Source organism: Papaver somniferum, chromosome 1, assembly GCF_003573695.1.
Source record: "Papaver somniferum cultivar HN1 chromosome 1, ASM357369v1, whole genome shotgun sequence".
Classification (NCBI taxonomy): domain Eukaryota; kingdom Viridiplantae; phylum Streptophyta; class Magnoliopsida; order Ranunculales; family Papaveraceae; genus Papaver; species Papaver somniferum.
The window spans coordinates 79,005,288-79,023,762 of record NC_039358.1 but is presented as its reverse complement, the minus strand read 5'-3'; the positions used below and the strand labels follow the sequence as shown (position 1 = coordinate 79,023,762).

The window sequence follows — 18,475 nt, the reverse complement described above, 5'->3', positions numbered from 1 at the left end:
TTAAGAATAAGATTATGTCTTCTATGGTAGTTGCAGTGAAAACCAACCCGTGACGCAATCTCCAGCAGGGATGAAGAAGGAGAATGTATCCGCCTTTGGGTTAGGTTTAGATAGAAAAACATTTAGGAATAACCCATTGTTGTTGAACTGTTTATTTGCTAAGAACAATGTCTGATTTTCATCATATTTCCATACTTTTCTGCCAGCATCACCATTTTTTACAATTTCGGATAAGATAACTTGTAAGCGCTTAGCAAGAGATAAAGCAAAAGTTCATTTAGTGGATCTAGATGAAAAGAATTCTGAAAGGTTAATAGGTGATGAAAGAATAAGTTTATTGCAAGAGAACCTATTTTTTTTTTTGATCAACTTGAACAAATCTATGTTCATAAATCATGATGGATTAGGTAAAGGAAACTAACAAGGATCTAATGGATCTAAAGGTTTCTAAGGGATCTATACATTATAAGGGATGAAGGTAGTTCAATGGAGAACGGATAATAAGGGAGAGATAAATCGTCATTGGCTTCCAGTTTAGTTTATCAAGCAGTAATTATTTCTCTAGGTTAGTCAGATAAATGAGCCTTTGAGAGAAAAATGTAAGTTACCTAGAAGAGTTCATGAAGTAGGTGTAAAACCATCAAATCATGTGAATGCTATTAAAACCCTTAGGAACGGTAAAGTGGCAGACAATAAGGTAACCATGTCTGATAATGAGCATATTGTAGTTGTGAGGGACCGGAAAATTACGCCTAGCGTGCCTGGGCGTGAAAGCCATAACTTCCCCGATGCGCTACTCTGATGCTACAATCCGGGCCTTAAAACTAAGCAAATGCACGTCCATTTACCCTTGCAAGCATGCTCGCGGAGGATGATGCATCTGACTTTGCTTCCACACCGTTCCAACTTACCCTTGTTTTGCGAAGGGTTTAAAGCCATAGAGGCTAGTGCCGAAGCAACTTGCATGCATCACTTTCGAGTCCATGATAGGCATAAAACATGCCTTGAACTTACGCATAGGTCATTGCGGCCTATCTCTAGCTTCTTTACTTAACTAAGGCACTGCTGAACGCATGCACCGGTCTTGCTCATGCCAATGGTGCATCAATATGGCCCATGCTGTAATCTTCTTAGGCTTGTGCAAGCTCTAGTAACTTGCATATTGATGTAGCTTACTTTCTTGGGCGTTCCCAATTCGCAATTGATTCATATGCCAACTCCGTGTAGCTTGATAGGCAGTATGAACATCCATTGATTGGCGTGAAACTAGCCTCATCAAGTTTGTACACAATCATCTCTTGAAACGCAATAGCGGGCCAGATGATATGAGAGGCCAATATGTCACAATAATCTCTCAATTAGATGATATGAGCAACAAAGTGCTGGACCGACAATCCTGCAACTCATTGTGGCTGCCTACGTACCCTTCCCACTTTAAAGAGATCAAGCACTGACCATAGTTCATCCTCGAAGGGACAGCAACTTAAGCCAACTCGTTATCAAGGTCGTGGCTAAGCAATAATCGTAACGACCTATTCCATGTAGGCCGTTCCATCAAAATGCATCCAAGTGATGCATATTTGGTCTGCGGCATGGCATAGTGATGCCCATGCTTAATATGCTCCATTGGAAAAGCTGCGCAGCTATAAATGAGGCCTAAGCATCATTTATACTCTTTCGGCTAACCTATGAAGCTTACTTGGTGCATAGTCCGCATATGCACCTTCAACCAACTACCCCTCCCTATATATGTTTTAAATACATTTTTACAACTTAAATTAAGGGAGGAAAATTACTTCACCAAGTCCACTTTTGAGGTGCTAGCTTCACTATTCATGGCCATTGCCATGCTTTTCTGAATAACCGGCCATGATGGCTGTACATTCAATTCCGGCCCATAAGTCAATGCTACTGTCCAGCCATGATGGTTGTACATTAATTGTCAAGGCCAGCCTGCTCTAGCCTATTGCAACACACTAATGCTATATTGGCCTTAAACCAATGATATGGTAATGTGCCATGTTAGCACTAACTTTGCTCGAGGCCATCTAACCAACTGGCCTAATGCATCCTTTGACGCGAGATTTGCCTTTGGCCAATATAGCTTACAGCTTACACCCTCTTGGTGCCACATTGGCCTTGACCAATATGCTAACATAATGCGCCATTTTGGCACCGTATTGGCCGAGGCCAATGTTCCTTTTACTACGCAACTGAACTTGAGATGAAGCTTCATCTCATGACATGGCGTATCTTTCAGCATGCGCCATGCTAAAAAAACACGGGGTGTTACAGTAGGTGGAAATTGAATTATTGTCCCTACTATCCATGGATCTTCGCAACCATCCTTACCAAAAATATTTATATCCCTGCCTTCTAAACCGAATATCCTGTAATTATTTAATGTCTTATTTACCCTCTCATTATCGTTGATTAAACCAATATGTTTCCTTTGTTGTTGTTTTTCTGGATCTAAAATTTCTCCCTCTCCTCCTCTGGTGACTATAGCCATGACCACCGTTGTCTCCATCGACATCGCCACCGTCAACAACGATCTATTCAGACCTTCCTCCAAACTCACCACCACCACCACCACCACCTCAACTTCTTGTATTGAACCATCACAATCTCCTTCAAGGATTTTACTCTATGATTTGTAGATCTACTCAGAAATTCGATGGTGAAGATGATGACGATGAATTGAAGATAGAGTTTCAGAACTCCTTTAATAGAGTTGTTGTCTTGTTCGAGTTAAATTAAGTAGATATTCAATTTGAAGAAGAAAACAGATCTCTTCAATCAATTGGTGGTCGATCTTAAATTTGAATTCAATCAATTAGATGGTGGTAGCGGTGGGGACGTCTGTGAATGAGGAGGTATGTATTTTGTATATGTGGGTTTGAATGAGTAGGTAGTTTTATTATTTTTGCTATCCAATTTATATATGTGGGTTTGAACTATGAATTTGCAATTTCATGTTTTGGGTATGACAAACTATATAAGTGATTATATAGTTTTTCAGTTGATCACAAGCTAGGTATAGTGAGCAAGGATTTCGGTACTGCCGAATAAACTAAAATGTTGTTTTGGTGGTGGGTGTAAATTTTGTTGTAATGGAGGTGACAATGATGGATTTGTTGTAGTAGTAAGGATGGTGGTGGTGGTGATAGCAACGTTGTAGTTTATATGATTGAATAGATCGACTAGAGACGTATTTTTTCTGTGTTGTTGTTTATATGTTTTTATGGGATCAATTGTTGTTGTTGACCCAATTTTTATGGGATCAACTACGGTTGTTGATCCATTTATGGGATCAACTCTTGTTGTTGACCCAATTTTTTATGGGATCAACTACTGTTGTTGATCCCATTTATTGGATCAACTCTTGTTGTTGACCCAATTTTTTATGGGATCAACTATTGTTGTTGATCCTCTCAACTCCTATTGTTGACAATATTTTCTTTGGATAAGTATAATCATGCTTGTAATTTAAATCATCTTGTAGTTTAAATCATGTAATTTTCTTCCAATGTTGAACTTGTGGTGCAATGGTGGCATGACTGACTCCATGTCAAATGATGCGTGTTCGACTCACGCCAAGTTCACTCCATTTACATGGATCAACTTTCATTGTTGATCCAATTTATTGGATCAACTACCATTCTTGATCCCCTAAATTGGATCAACTTCTACTGTTGATTTTTTTTTTTTGGATCAACTACCGTTGTTGATCCCCTAAATTGGATCAACTTCTACTGTTGGATCTATTTTTATTTGGATCAATTACTGTTGTTGATACAAAAATATCTGAACCAGTGGTGGTGGCGGCGGCGGACTAGTAGTGGTGGAGGACTGTTGGTGGTGTAATGGTGGTGGTGAAGGAGTGGTGGTGGAATATTAGTGGTACTGGCGGTTGATAGGTGGTGGTTGTTGAACGGTGGTGGTGGAATGGCAGTTGAATGTTGGTGTTGGTGGTGCTAGTGGTGGTGGTGAAGTGGTAGAGGAAGAAATTTGTTCCATTTTGAAATAAAGAAAAATATTATGTGGGTGAGGATATTAAGGTAATCTAATTTTAAATGGATAAGGTTATTAAAAAGTATGGACATATTTATTGTTGTATATATATATTTGGATCACCTGAGGATATATTTATTGGTTGTCAAAAATATTTGGATCACCTGAGGATATATTTATTGGTTGTCAAAAGTAGGGACATATAAATAATATACCCAGTTCAGCTTTCTGAACCACCCATAGCCAAAAATAGCCAAAGAGACTGATAAAGTCTCTAATGATGCAAAAGCTTTACTTAAGATTTGGTTCGAACTTGAGATATTAGCTAGGTGATCATTAACACCTAATTAAGGAGTCTTTTGTTTTCGTTTTGATATAAAATGTATGTATGCAGTTACTGTATTTCTCCCGGACTTTCCTCTTTACTCATATGATATGGAAGAGCTAGGCCAGATTGTGAATTATTGTTGCTTACTGTTTGTTATCCTGATCAGTGATGCCTTGTTGCCTGCTGCAATGCATTTCCAGTGATCGTAGTCTAGTTAATAATATATACTTGTCTAGAATTAGTGAGTGGACAATTTGAAATTAAAGCTAGAAGATTAGCATTCACCTGAGTATTATTTAAAGTGATTGAGCCTTTTACAGGAGAAGCTAAAAAACACTAAGTAAACACACACGATGATGTGCATTCCTAACTAAACAACAAAGACAAACTACTTTTATTGTAGATAGCTCCATGCATGCATGTCGCGATACCAGCCTAGTACTCGACATATCGTCCGCGGATATCGCAATACTGAGGCCTCATTCCGCACATAGAAGGAAGTTGTCTAGCCTTTTGCATCATCTGTCCCTGGTAAGCCTGTCCTTGCATTTGTTGCGCCATTTGTCTAATAGCTTCACATCTGCACTCCTCGCTCACACCCCTCAACTCTCTACAACAGTCCTGTAGTCCTTGCCCTGTTGGGTTGCTCTCCTCCATCATGATATCATCACCTCTTTGTGATGATTGTCGTAAATATTGTTGGCACATATTCATGCGCATCCCGCGCATTTGCCTCTGACACCTCTGTGATTGTTGATTTTCAGCGGAGTCTTCGATCTCAGTGGTGGTAACAATAGTCCTGTAAATTGATGCCTCTACAGCAGCTACAGCAAATATTGCAATGAAAAGAACCGCAATGGAAGTAGTGGCCATTGTTTTTTGTTTGAACCCTGTGGAAATTGAGAATGAAACTAGCTCTTGTGGGATTATTTGATGAAGTGCGGATTATCAGTCCCGGGTGAAGGAGTATTTATAGTAAAATTCCTGGTTTGCATGGAAAGTACGTGGGGTGACTAACATGGCACATTGCCATGGTCAGTCAGTTTTATTAGGTGATCAGGAATCTTTCATTACACGCGTTTGTAATGCAAATCACAAATGCAGTACCAACCCAAACTGATTTTGTTTCTATATGTTAAATGGTATTCAATGCATGTTTTATCTCACGGATGGCAAAGCAAATGGCAGATGCAGCACCAACCTGAGTTTCATCTCATGGATGGCAAATGGCAAATCACGAGGGACAAATGGCAATTGCAGTACCAACCTGAGTGTTTTACTGTATTTCCATCTCGCGGATTACAACATTTAACCCCATCACAAATTTATGTGCTACATGTGTCTAGTTAGGTACTAAATTCTGACTGCGCAGTGAACCATTCCGACGGACCGCTGTTTAGTGCGTCAGCATACTGAACTGACAATTCTCTAGTCTTCAATTTCACAACTTGTTTTCCAAAGGAGACAAAAAAAAAGCATCTTCATTTTAGTATTAAGCTCTTCGGATAAAGTTCCCAGTACTTCACCAAATTACATGAGGTGCATCATAAATATCTTACAAATTGAAATTTTACCTCTATATATCTAAAATTATGCAATTCCTATGAATATATACAAGCACATATCACATATAAACAATGCACGTGTTGAGTTGTTAACCCACTAGTGCAGCAAACGAGTCAAAATCCGATACATTATCAGTAAGCTCAATTTCATCCCCAGCTTGGTGGAACCGTTATGCCCCTCTAGTTTAGGAAAATTATCTTTAGAAGGAAGAGGATGAATGCTGTTTCCCGTCGTCGACCACTGCACTAGAGTGCGCGTGCGTTCAGGCAAACTTATTTTGTTGCATTGTTGGAGTATTAGCTATCAGCAAATGCAGAAACAACAGTCATATTCTTGCTCACGCAATAGTGATATTTCGACTAGTTACACGCCACAGAGGAGCATAGGTAAATGTTAGGCCTCGTTGTAGGCATTACTGTTGCTTTTGTTATTTGAAATAGTAGGAACACGCCTTATCATAAGACTCTGTAGGAAGGCTATCATCTGCATATACAATATCAGGTCCAACGATCACAGTGTCAGACGTGCAGTTGTGTGATGTAAAAAACCAGCAAACCCACAGGAAGTTTGATTCTAAATACTACCTACAAAAAGACATTGTAGGGCGGCAAGAAATAAACTTGAGAGGTGCTTACCATTGCAAATCCTGTGCACATGATACTGAAACCCGGGAAATGGAATGGTGCTCTATCTGACAGGAAAATAGCTGGGAGAAAAAGAAAAAAAATAAAGGAAATTGCCATAACATCTGGTCGTCAATTTTGCGAACCGTGACAAAGCACGCATTTAAGCTGTTGCTACACTTAGGTGATCATTACCTGTCAGAGGAGTAAAAACTAAGGGAGATATTATGTTGGCGAAGGAACCTATCCCAGAAATGCACCCTTGAGCTTTCCCCTGAGATGTAATTTTAATGGAATTAGAACAAATTTTTTATTCCACTGGATAAATGCGGGCACTTGGTAACTTATGATACTTGAGTTACTGGATAAAGACATTACCTGCTCTTCTGGTCCGACTTGTTTAGATGCTATGCTCCTTAGCTGTACCAATTTGAACCTTAAAAGTTCAGTTCAAAGATGTATTTCTGAGACAACCAAAGTTTAGCTTTGAATTCTGATGCTAAATAAAGAACTCACACATGGGGATGAGAAAACAGCAAGAACAACAATTGCAGTACCGACATAGGGAACCTGCATAAGTGTACCGGTAGTACATGTGACAACACAAGTATTAAATGACGAACAACCAATAAAGAATGCAGATAGGAGTATGAAGTACATCTGGACGAAATGGAAAGTTGTTTAGAACTATTGAAAAGTAAGAAGATTATAGATTTTGTTGTCAGAGGAGAAGTGTACCCAAGGCGCCCATGATATACTGTACGTAATCATCTGCATCATTCCAGGTTTGTATATGAGTAAGTCGAGAAACTTAACATGAAAAACACAAATCTGAAAATCACACAAACATGAAAAGGAAAAGTACACTGACGAAAAAAAGGTCCTCACATGTACACAGCTTGCAAGTAGCCCAATCCTAAGCAGTTTTTCTTCTCCTAAACCAGGGACTAGTATGGGCATGAGAACCAGCTGCAAGATGAATTCAAGATTTAGCAGCTTATAAAAAGTCGATTATTAAAACTTTGGAAACAAAAATCAGAGGATATGGAAGAAGTGATAATCGAAATAGACGTAAGAATTGTAAGCATAATTCTAATTGTTAAATTTGGTAAAAGAAACCTGTGATATCACTCCTGAAACCCCAACTATCAACATTAAGTCAGCGAATTGGTCCTTGTTAAAGTGAAAACGCGCCTTCAAGAAGTACTGCACCACATAATAATGGGAGTGCAGGGCTTAATATCACCAAAAAAAAAATCTCAAGGCCTGAGACCACAAAAGTGAACATGTTCTAAAGTAGTTCATCTCAGGATTTATGGAGAGATTTATCACCAGCAATGCCTCACGGAGACCACCTTCTGCAAGATTGGTGAAAAATGCAACAATTGCCGCTTGTCTAAATATTAAACTGCATGATCAATTACAGCAAAATATTTAGAAAAAGCGTAGTAGTGTGCTGACAATAACTCATTACCCGTATAAACTGACACAAGGATTAATACTCAGCAACAGCACATAACTTGAACTAATTACCTAGTCTTCAGCAAATGGATCATATCATCTATTGACGGAATCCTTTTACCAATTTGTATCTTCGGACACGGATCATCAACAACGTTGTTGCCAATTCTCTTAGTCTTATTCAATATCAATTTTGAACAAGAGGTGGAATCAATATTACAACTAGAGTCTGGCAAGAAAAATCTCATGTACAACGTTGCCAATATAGCGACAAATGCAGAAACCTGCCATGGGTCGTCCAGAATTTACATTGCTGCTTGTTGGAAATCAGTTAATATAAATATAAATATATGTAAAGAGACAAATGGTTTAGAAGAAACCTTGAAAGTAGACTCCGTGGAAATGAAACGAGAGGTTAAGGTACCACATAGGAACGCAGAAGACCCAATGCCAGATAAAATTCCAAATGCTGATGATCTTCGGCTTTCTGAAATGTTATCTGCCTATATACCCGGAAACAATGAAAATGAAGGATAATAAGCAGTTAACTAAGATTACAGCTTTTTAGAAGTTCAAAGATTTTTAATGAATACTCTTAGTAGACATAACAGAGAAACTAGCTATTGCCTCATCTAAAGCCAAGTTAAATATGACTGCTGAAAGTTAAGCAAGTGCAACTGAGACACTGTTGCACAAACACCCAATTGTCACTTGGGGTTTAGCAGTGAAATAGGAGAGACCTCCTTGTTGGGAGCTAAGCAAGTGCAACTAAGACATTGTTGCACAAACACCTACTTGTCACTTGGGGCATAGTAGTGAAATAGGAGAGACCTCCTTGTGTCGAACTACTACCAAAGCTCTATATGCTAATCGAAGACCAAACCTACCTCACCTTAACTTTTATTCAAACTCGAGTCCAGATTACTATTGAAAAATAAAACACAAAACAAATCCAGCAATTAGAAGAAAATGGAAAATTACTTACCACATAAGCTAGAGAAAGTGAAAGAACACTGCCTTCACAAAACATTGCAGTGAGAGTCTTGAGAGCATAATAACCATAGAAGAAGTACTTGGTCCTTCCACATGCTAATATTGCTGTCATGAATCGTTTGATTGCATAGTTAGAAAATTGAACTAAGTGCACTACAACATACGAAACCACCCACGGAGGAGTTCCATAACTAGGACATACATGGGACAAAGGCGCACGTCTGAACTACCCCACGAACTCACTTTTGTTGGAAAGTTTAAAGTTAAAGAGAGAGAGAGAGAGAGAGAGAGAGAGAGGAAAAAAAAAAAAAAGGAAAAACTTTATTCAGCTGAGGCATGTCTTTGGTGAGTCTTGCTTGCATGTTAAGTGTAAGAATAATTGGTCCTTGGTAATTATAAGTTTCGACAAATAGGACACTCTTGAAAATGAATAGCTTTTTGGACAACCAGAGCAAAAGCAAAAAAGAATAGCATTACTAGACAATGAACTCAACACAAAGGAAGTAAAAGTGTTTTGAACGACAAGAATATTTACAATATTAAAGAACACTACTACTCTTTTCTTATCTTTAGCTTTAAGGTTATTTGGCAAACCCATAGTATGATAATAAAGAAGCAATAAGTAAAAATTGTCGGTCATTAACCAATGCTAAATATACTTATTCTGGTGCAATTGCAACTACCAGTCCTGCTACTAGTGTGGAAAAATATGAAGTACCTAAGGGCAAAATGGTGAGAATCATAGGAAGTGTTAGAAGAGCTTTTCGTCCGTATGAATCAGAGAGATTGCCAACCACTGGCATCACCATTAGACTGCCCAACCCTGTTACCTGCAAACAATAACGTAAACACACCAGCACAATCGGTCACAAGGCTCGCAACATATTAAATATCTTAACCAAGCACGCAAAACACATTAGTGAACCTTTTTTGTTGTTAGGATACAATTCATTTAATAAGACGCAAAAGGTTATTGCATCAATGAAAAGAATAAAGAACAGCCAGGCTTTATGAAAAAATCCACAAAATAATGAAAGAAAATCTTTTCAAGTTTCAATTTTGACTCCCAAAACCGTCCTAATTAGCTGGGTCGGCACACATGACATAACCGTCCTAATTAACTTAAAAAACCTATAACCCTTACCAAAGAAAATTGCTTAAGAAAGGGCTGTAAAGTTGCATAGTAAGTAATGCACCAAATAAAAAACTAGACCAAAAGAATTGAAATAAGTCTAAATATATCAAACATTTGCAGTACACAAGTTATTTCCTTAATATTTGGAGTTAAAAATGAGGCTAGTTGTGACCTCGTGACGATATCTCAACTACTGTAAGATGCACAAGTAATTAGTCTTTTACTTATAATGGAAATCCCTGTGGAAATTGAAAACTCCTATATGAGTACGAGAGGTGGAGCTAGCGCCCCTAGGTGCCGGCTAAATCAAGTTATTTCTTGCTCTTTTTCAATAAATCTTGTGGAATTATGCAGAGTAAGAAATGAAAAACCCACATCTATTTTTATGTGGAAATCCAATAAAACTTTCCATGGACCACAAATTTCATAGGTGCCATTCATTGTTTCTTTGTCAAGAGTTTGGAGTTGTCCCCTGTAAAATTTATGCAGATATTGATTTGCCTCGAACTACAAGTAAGAATGTTGGAACTTATACATCCTCGGCATGAATACAAAAAACTATACTTTTTTATCTAACTCTCTCGTGACACATGAGTGACAAGTTAAGCTTTCGAAGTTGGATTATTCCAAAATACAAATACGTAGTAGATTAGACAAAATTAACTGAACTTTTTCTTAAACCTAACTTTACAAACAAAATTTACTTGGATCATCATCATCATCATCCATACTGTGCATTTTATGCTTAACTTCTTCACTGACTGACTGGTAAGAAGATAAAGACGACAAACTAGAATGACAGATGACGTAGGTACGGATCAGTTTTATTAACCGTTGGATTTTAAGCTTTTATTATCTCAATCTTATACAAAATTGGTAGGACCAAAAACAGGTACGTTATAACTGATTCAGTGAATGGCGGATCAAAGCCTGCCGTTTTTTTCCTCCACCCCCACTATTTCAAAGTTAAAATCCCACTTTGATGGTGGTGCAGTTTGCCAGTTTGTACTTTGTACCACCACCACTATCATTGTTGGCCACTGTAACTCCAATTTATGCCTTAGTTTGCATGTACAATCTGTCAATCTCCACTCAGATATGAATATTTTCTCTTAATTACAAGATTAATTATCCTAATTAAACTAAGTTGAGTGAGTAATTAATAAATCAAGGGCAACTAATTTTCTAAAAAATTGCAAGTGCAACAGGATCATCATCTGATCCTGCATGCATGTTTATACAGAAGAAGAAGAATCGGAATACATACCGCTTGTTGGAAACCGCTGAGGTAAATGGCGAGCGAGCATTCGTCTTGACCAGGACATAGAGCTAACATTGTAACATCGGTAATGGCTGGAATCACCATGAAAACAGCAAAGTTATATAGAAAAACTGTCACAAATATGTGTCTTAACCTTTCATACTCCATTTTTGACTCTGTCATTTCTGTGTTCAATCACCAAATGTATAGAACCTTTTAAATTATATGATAAAGGAAAGTGAGAATGATGAAAAAGAAGAAGGAGAATACTGCTAATTCATGAACACTGGATTCTACTGAGAAACTAAAAACTGATTCTTAAGAAATGAATGTACACTTGTTAATTTGTGTAACACACAAAGGAATATATTTAAGAAGAGGGAGGAGGAGTTGTTTTTGGGTACACTCTTTATATATGGGTCACGTTGCTTTTGCTTTCAGTCTCAACGTGTCTTTATGTTTGCTGATAGAAAAAGATTGTTGCTAATTAAGATTCCATTAAACGGGTTTAAGGTCTGTACATGTTTGTGATGATATATTTTGGAGATGATGGGGAAGACTAATACCAAAACTAAAAGCAAGAACCTATATAATAGAGATACTAGTGGGGAATGCGTGGCTTCGAAGGACATGAAACAAATCCAATCAATTTCACTATTTCATCCTCTTTCGGCTTCTTTATAAGAATCATTTATGTATTTGAGTTTTGTAGCCCATAAACATAGTAACTGAACACTACATTTCCCTCGGTCCGAATGAGTTGACTCATAACCAGTTTTACTTGTATGACTCGATCCGAGTTGACCCAAAGGTGCAGTGCACTTGTTTTTAATGTATTATTACATCATACTCTACTTGCAAGATACTAGCAATAATAGTAGCTGTTGTTACGAAAGTTCGAGCCCTCGCAAAGTTGTTTTTTTACTTTTGGAAATAGAAAAGTCACAAATTATTTTGGATATGCAGTTTCAAAATGATTCCTAGAAATAAAAAAAATCATTTTTCGTGAAGCAATTTTTTTTTCTGACTACTACTTTTGAATTCTGTTACGAAAAAGTGGATACACTTTTATTTTTGGTATGCAAACATGCTATTAATCTCTCATGGGGAGAGGAATATAGGAGGAATCCGTTGCACCGAAGGATGGTTCCTAGCTAGGTGAAGAGCACATACTTCCCCAATCTCCATCACAACCTTCTCCTCGTGCATATACCTACTACATAAAAATTCCTTGATTAAAGCCCAACCCTCTTTGTACTTCCTCGAGACTACAATTAATCTTGGATAGTTTTGAAAGAAACCCAAAGGGAATTTAGGAGAAAGGGAATCTATGCCTCTCATTTCTGTTTTGCTAGTCCTTCCATAACGCCTTTCCCTCTTGACAATAGGCACACACTGTTGGGAGAAAGAAAGAGACCGACCAGCTCGATAAACTCATTTATTTACCGCTTATGTAAGAATGTTGTATTTTATCTTCAGTATAAATCAATCAACAGTGTCATATTTGGTTGAGTTGGGCAAGAAAGTCAAAAGCAATTTCCAGAAGCAATGCATAAACGAGAAGCCTACGTATGGCAAAGTTAAAGATGGTTTTGCGAAATACACTTATTTAAGAAACTTTCTTGGATCTTTGTTTACTTCCATAGATAGTTTCTTTACTTGTGTAACTCTTTATGAATGAAATGTTGACAAAATACAGATCTAGATAAATGCATAGCCATAGGTCATTCCCTATGACATTTAAGTAACTATGGCTTCATTCAAATTTTGGTACATTTTTGCGAATAATGTAAGTCAGTGGCCGGTTTTGGACTACATTTCTTTTGTTCTAGTGACAGTGACTGAACACCGCCCCATCCTTTTGCATTCTTCGGCAATTTTTCGCAGCAATAGGGGGAGTTGAATCTTGAAAACTGGCTGTATAATTTTTTTTTTTTTACTAGAATAGTGAATTGTAGTAGTGACGAATACCCAGACTCTTTTGTACTATTGTACCCCCCCAAAAAATTCCGGGGCTCTCTTAGACTATTTGCAATACTTAAGTTGGAATCTGGTAAACTTACTATCATTTTGATGACCGTATGGATAAGAAAAGACATGGATAAGCTTAGCCCGTTTTCAATAGGTTATTAGTCACCGACTCCATCTCAATGCTGCTGCAATCTTAGCTACTAATAATTCTAAAGCCTTGAGAGTTTTTGAAACAACGTTGAATGACGGTGATAGTAGTAGTGGAGATTTCCCGCTGACCCGGTCTAAATTAGCATCAGCAGCAAGCGCTAGCTGCCTTTTCTGCTCGCATTATGAGACGTAATAAAGAGACATACAACAGCTGCTATGGGATGGGAGGGGTACGTATTCGGCTAATGCTTTAATTTTCTTTCACCAAACATTCGTCACTTCTGCAAGTAAACTAGCCTCTCCTTTGAAACCCACATGTTTCCATTTCCAAAAGAATGATTTTCTAGGAACCATGGTTTTTTTTTTGAGGGTACCATGGTTTTATTAAGTCATCTTCCCTATAATGACAAGGGGTGTCCTAAAATGTGGAAATGACTAATCTATTCTTAACTTAATTTAATTTAAAACCAACCTTATAACCACCATCGTCTCCTCCCACCACCACCGCCCACCACCGCCGATTACCACCACCACCACCTCCGATTATCACCACCACCAACCACCGATTACCACCACCACCTCCTCCCACCACCACCACCACCGCCTATTTAAGAAATGTAACAACATCAATGCAATCACAATTAAGTTCGGTTACATAATAATTTTACCGAGTATAAAAGACGCCAGCCGCAACCTGATTCTGCCATGGGACCACTCCGGAGGTATTTTCCAACAAACCCTTCGCTTTAATTTGATTTTGATTGCTTCAATCGAATAGAAATCATCAAAATAGGGTTTTAATAGGAGTTACAGAGCCATGTTCGGTTAGGTCGATTTTCCAAAAAACCCTAGTTTACTAACTGAACTTCTTGAAAATGAAGAACACGAAGAACAGTTCGGTTCTATTGGATTTAAAATTAAGTCACCGAACTCTCTGTTCGGTTGTTTCGCAAAAAAAATTAAAATTACAAAGTAACCGAACTCCACCCTTAGAACCTAAAAAAAAAAACAAATCCAGTCTAACCGAACTGTGTTGTTGTGGCCACTATGTTGAGTTCTAAAATAACCGAACTTAGCCAATAGAGTTCGGTTTATTCGCAAAAAATTTTAAAACTACAAAGTAACCGAACTTAGCCAATAGACGTTGGAACTTCACATTTTTTTTGTTTGTTAAGTTCGGTAACTTCACAATTTTATCGCAGAAACCGAACTCAGAATTCGGTCGGTTAGCTGTTAGGTTCAAGTTTGCGAAAGAACCGAACTTTGTAAACTTATATACTCTTATATTACGTAAAGTTCGGTTAGATCAAAAGTGCATGCATGCGAACCAACCGAACTTTGTACACCAAAGTTCGGTTAATTGAGAACCAACCGAACATAACGCTGTAACTCCTAGAAATTATTAGAGAGTTCGGTAACCTGCGTGTTTGGAACAAGTAACCGAACTACACTTTCAGATGAGTTCGGTTACTTGTTCATCTCACGTGGCAACCGAACTACAACTTCATATGAGTTCGGTTACTTGTTCTTCATATAAAGTAACTGAACTGTTCAAAATCCAGTTCAAATCCGGATCATTTTGAAGATTAACAAATATTCTAAGAGAGGATGGAGATGAAGAATCAGATGAGTTTTCATCATTTGAATACTCAAACTTAGTGAATTGGAAAAAAATATTATTTTCCATGTTTTTCTCCTTCATCTTCTCTAACTCTACTCTCTCAATAATTCTACTCAACTAATAATAGACCCATCTTTTAATTTAATCTCACTAATTGTTTTTAACTAAATCATTCACTAATCATAACCTAAAATTAATTAAGAGGGTAGATTAGGTATTAAATAAATAACTAGGTATGGGGTGACCTAGAATTATTTCTAATGCCTTTACCCAAAATAAAACCATGGTCCCCCAAAAAAACCATGGTCCCAAAAAAATCGTTCTTCCAAAAGATTTCCAACATTGTTGCTGGGCGAGCCTAGACCCATCCACTTTTTGGCCGTATGAAACTCCAAATATTGTCAAAATACTTGCAGTCAATGACTAAATGATTTGTATCTTATTTAACTTGAGAACACAACACAGAGACTGTCGAGCATTGAATTCTTTTTTTTTAATAAAAATAGATATTTTATTGCCTCTAGTGAGGCGATTGTCATTGATCTTTAGCCAGAAGACTATAGCCCTCAGAACTATAATCATCATGAGCTTCGGTAGCAGATGATTTTTCTCGAACTGACTTAGCTATGTGATCAGTTACTTGGTTGTCATTTCTACTTACAAAATACTCCCTCCGTCCCTAATTACATGACCTATACCATAAATAAGTGGAGTGATAGATTAGTATTATTATAAGAAATATGTAAAATTTGATAGTCATATTTATATACATTAGATAGGTGTTTTAAAATGCTTTCCGATGATACAAAGTTTACGAAAATCCTTTGTATAGTTTGAGAGATAAATCATTTTTAAATTTAATAGTAAATTTTAACTAGGTCATCTAATTAGGGACGGAGGTAGTAAAAATTACAATAAGCAAAACTAGAGACTAAATGTTTAATCTCTTTTATTAAGTTCATATTTTCCCATTAAATCAGAAGAGTGTTGCCGGTAATGGACTGAACAACTAGTTCAGCATCAGCTTCAATGTAAATCCTTGATAACTGCTTTCCTTTTAACCATGATAGTGCTTCACGTACTACCATACACTCCCCTGCTTCCGGACTTAGTACTCCATTTGAGTAATTCCCTTTGATCCCATGGCATTTACCTGCATGATTGTGTATGGCGATGCCAGTACCCAGTTGGTTAGTATTGCGATCATAAGAAGCATTCACATTAAATTTTAGTATGACATCTAAAAGTGGTAACCAATGAGAAGCGGTACTAAGAGTATGTACATTCAGATTATTATCATTATCATGAAAATGTGATGAAAGGAAATAAGTATAATCTTATGAATTGAGTTAAAAGAGTTTAGAGTAACTCCCTGAAAAATCACATCGCATTTATCCTTCCATAGCACCTAAATGCCAATCATAAGAGTGTATAACAGTCTATCTTCATTCTTGGAAGTAAACCAACTGATAACCCGTTTTGATAATGTCTGGAAATTATTTCTAACAAAATCAATATTAATATTACTCCTCTCCAGACAGCTCTAGCATGCCTACACTCAAAAATGATATGCTCCATAGTTTCTTCATTATGCCCACAAGTGACACAGTGAGTATCTATACTTTCATTGTAAACCACCAGTTTTCTCTTAGTATAATTAATATCTCTGATGCACTTCCAAGCAAACAATTTGATTCTATGAGTTGTGCTGCAATTCCATAGATCTATTCATATTGTTGACATTGATCCCATTGACTTGAAAATCATTGCTGGATAAAGTTACCATCTTGTGGGTGATTTTTACAGAAAATTTGCCATCTTTTGCAGCCATCCAGACCATGACATCCTCTTTGGTCTAGTCAATAAACATATCTTGTATTCTTCTAGAAGTATCATCATCAAACAAGTGATTAAGCAGGAGGACATTCCATTGATTTGTGTCAGGTAGCATTAACTCAACAACCTCTCCATAAAATCTGAAAGATTCATTAGAAAGAATAGGAGGAGTGCTCATACCTGATATCCATCTATCCAGACAGATTTTAGTTTTTTCCCCTTTATTGATCTCCATGAAATAATATTTCTGAAGAATTTGAAACCCTTTTGTTATGCCATTCCAAGTATATGAGCAATTTTTTGCTGTGATATTCTGGTGAATGATATCACCATTCTTGAAGTATTTACTGCTCAAAACTTGAACCATGAGATGATTGGATTCATTGCATATTCTCCATGCCAACTTAGTGAGAGTGCCAAGTTGAGCTTCTCCAAATCTCTAAAAGCAAGCCCTCCTTTGTCCTTAGAAGTACAGACTTTCTGCCAAGCTAGAAGATTAGCTCCTCTATTAGAATTATATACCCAGAAGAATTTCCTCTCAATAGAAGTAAGCTGACTTAGAAGATCGTTAGGAAGTTTGGAAGTTCCCATTTGACATATTGGAACTGAATTATGAACATGCTTTAGTATAGTACCTCTACCAGCTTGAGAGAGTGAAATTGAAGACCAAGTGGAAAATCTTGTGAGGAAATTTTCCTTTATAGACTTGAAAGACTCTTGTTTAGAGTGACCAAGAATTAAAGGAGACCCTAAATATTTCTCTTTAGAATTCATTGTTTTAACACCAAGAATATGAGTCAAAACTTCTGCGGTCTCTGGTTTAGTTTTTTTGATGAAATACACTGCAGACTTGTCAAAGTTTATGACTTGTCCTGACTGAGAACTGAAATTGTGAAGTAACTCCAGAAGATTATTAACTGGAGTAAGAGTTGCTTGATTGAAGATCAAGCAGTTATCTTCAAAAAGCAAATGATTAATGGTTGAAAATTGAGCAGCCACTTTAATACATTTGATGGTGTTGTTTTGTTGAGCAACAGTGAGATGTCTTGAGAAAAACTCCATAGATAAAATAAATTAATTAATTAAATAAGGTGAAAGAGGATCACCTTGTCTGATTCCTTTTGTTGGTGAAAATTCTTCAGAGGGACTACCATTGAGAAAGACTGACATAGAAGTAGTGTTGATGCATTGATTGACCAGATCACAAAAACCAAAATACTTGAGAACTTTGATCAAGAAAGACCATTTTAATATGTCAAAAGCTTTTGACATGTCTAATTTAAGGGTTATCCAACCAAACTTCCCTCTCTTTTTCTTCATTGAATGCATTATTTCTTGAGCAATGACAGTATTATCACTTATTAATCTTCATGTGACATATGCAACTTAAAATGAAGAGACAAACTTAGTCATTAAGGGCTTCATTCTGTTCACAAGAATCTTGGAAATGATCTTGTAAGATGTATTACATAGACCAGTTGGTCTGTAATCTGCAGCACAAATAGACTTTTTCTTC

The 18,475-nt window shown here is 37.1% G+C and overlaps 3 protein-coding genes across 4 annotated transcripts; all 3 read right to left on the bottom strand.

Annotated features, from left to right (window-relative positions):
* Positions 1–4,777: 4,777 nt before the first annotated feature.
* On the bottom strand, positions 4,778–5,215 carry LOC113340876 (2S albumin-like). The gene has a single exon (XM_026585950.1). It carries the CDS (start codon positions 5,213–5,215, stop codon positions 4,778–4,780), a length of 438 nt encoding a protein of 145 aa, XP_026441735.1.
* Positions 5,216–5,802: 587 nt separating this feature from the next.
* LOC113291552 (hippocampus abundant transcript-like protein 1) lies at positions 5,803–11,926 on the bottom strand. Of its 2 annotated transcripts, none has more exons than XM_026541076.1 (14): positions 11,388–11,926; positions 9,704–9,815; positions 8,978–9,090; positions 8,373–8,495; positions 8,065–8,276; positions 7,864–7,939; positions 7,651–7,737; positions 7,420–7,500; positions 7,270–7,302; positions 7,048–7,101; positions 6,910–6,951; positions 6,727–6,805; positions 6,544–6,614; positions 5,803–6,391 (listed from the first exon to the last, which is right to left on the bottom strand). In XM_026541076.1, the coding sequence occupies exons 1-14, from the start codon at positions 11,562–11,564 to the stop codon at positions 6,302–6,304; spliced, it is 1,350 nt and encodes a 449-aa protein (XP_026396861.1). In that variant the 5' UTR covers positions 11,565–11,926; the 3' UTR covers positions 5,803–6,301. The 2 variants fall into 2 exon arrangements, with proteins under 2 accessions (XP_026396861.1, XP_026396866.1); XM_026541081.1 differs by lacking the exon at positions 11,388–11,926 and adding an exon at positions 10,293–10,311.
* Positions 11,927–17,310: 5,384 nt separating this feature from the next.
* LOC113340807 lies at positions 17,311–18,021 on the bottom strand. Its single transcript, XM_026585896.1, has one exon. It carries the CDS (start codon positions 18,019–18,021, stop codon positions 17,311–17,313), a length of 711 nt encoding a protein of 236 aa, XP_026441681.1.
* Positions 18,022–18,475: the final 454 nt, after the last annotated feature.

What these genes read in the sequence shown, in the direction of transcription:
- LOC113340876 (XM_026585950.1), bottom strand. Translation starts at nt 5,215, where the DNA reads ATGGCCACTACTTCCATTGCGGTTCTTTTCATTGCAATATTTGCTGTA.
- LOC113291552 (XM_026541076.1), bottom strand. Translation starts at nt 11,564, where the DNA reads ATGACAGAGTCAAAAATGGAGTATGAAAGGTTAAGACACATATTTGTG. An exon ending in CCACGGAGTCTACTTTCAAG is followed by an intron (nt 8,277 to 8,372) that starts GTTTCTTCTAAA and finishes GACCCATGGCAG; the next exon opens with GTTTCTGCATTTGTCGCTAT. An exon ending in TTTCAGGAGTGATATCACAG is followed by an intron (nt 7,501 to 7,650) that starts GTTTCTTTTACC and finishes TTCATCTTGCAG; the next exon opens with CTGGTTCTCATGCCCATACT.
- LOC113340807 (XM_026585896.1), bottom strand. Translation starts at nt 18,021, where the DNA reads ATGGAGTTTTTCTCAAGACATCTCACTGTTGCTCAACAAAACAACACC.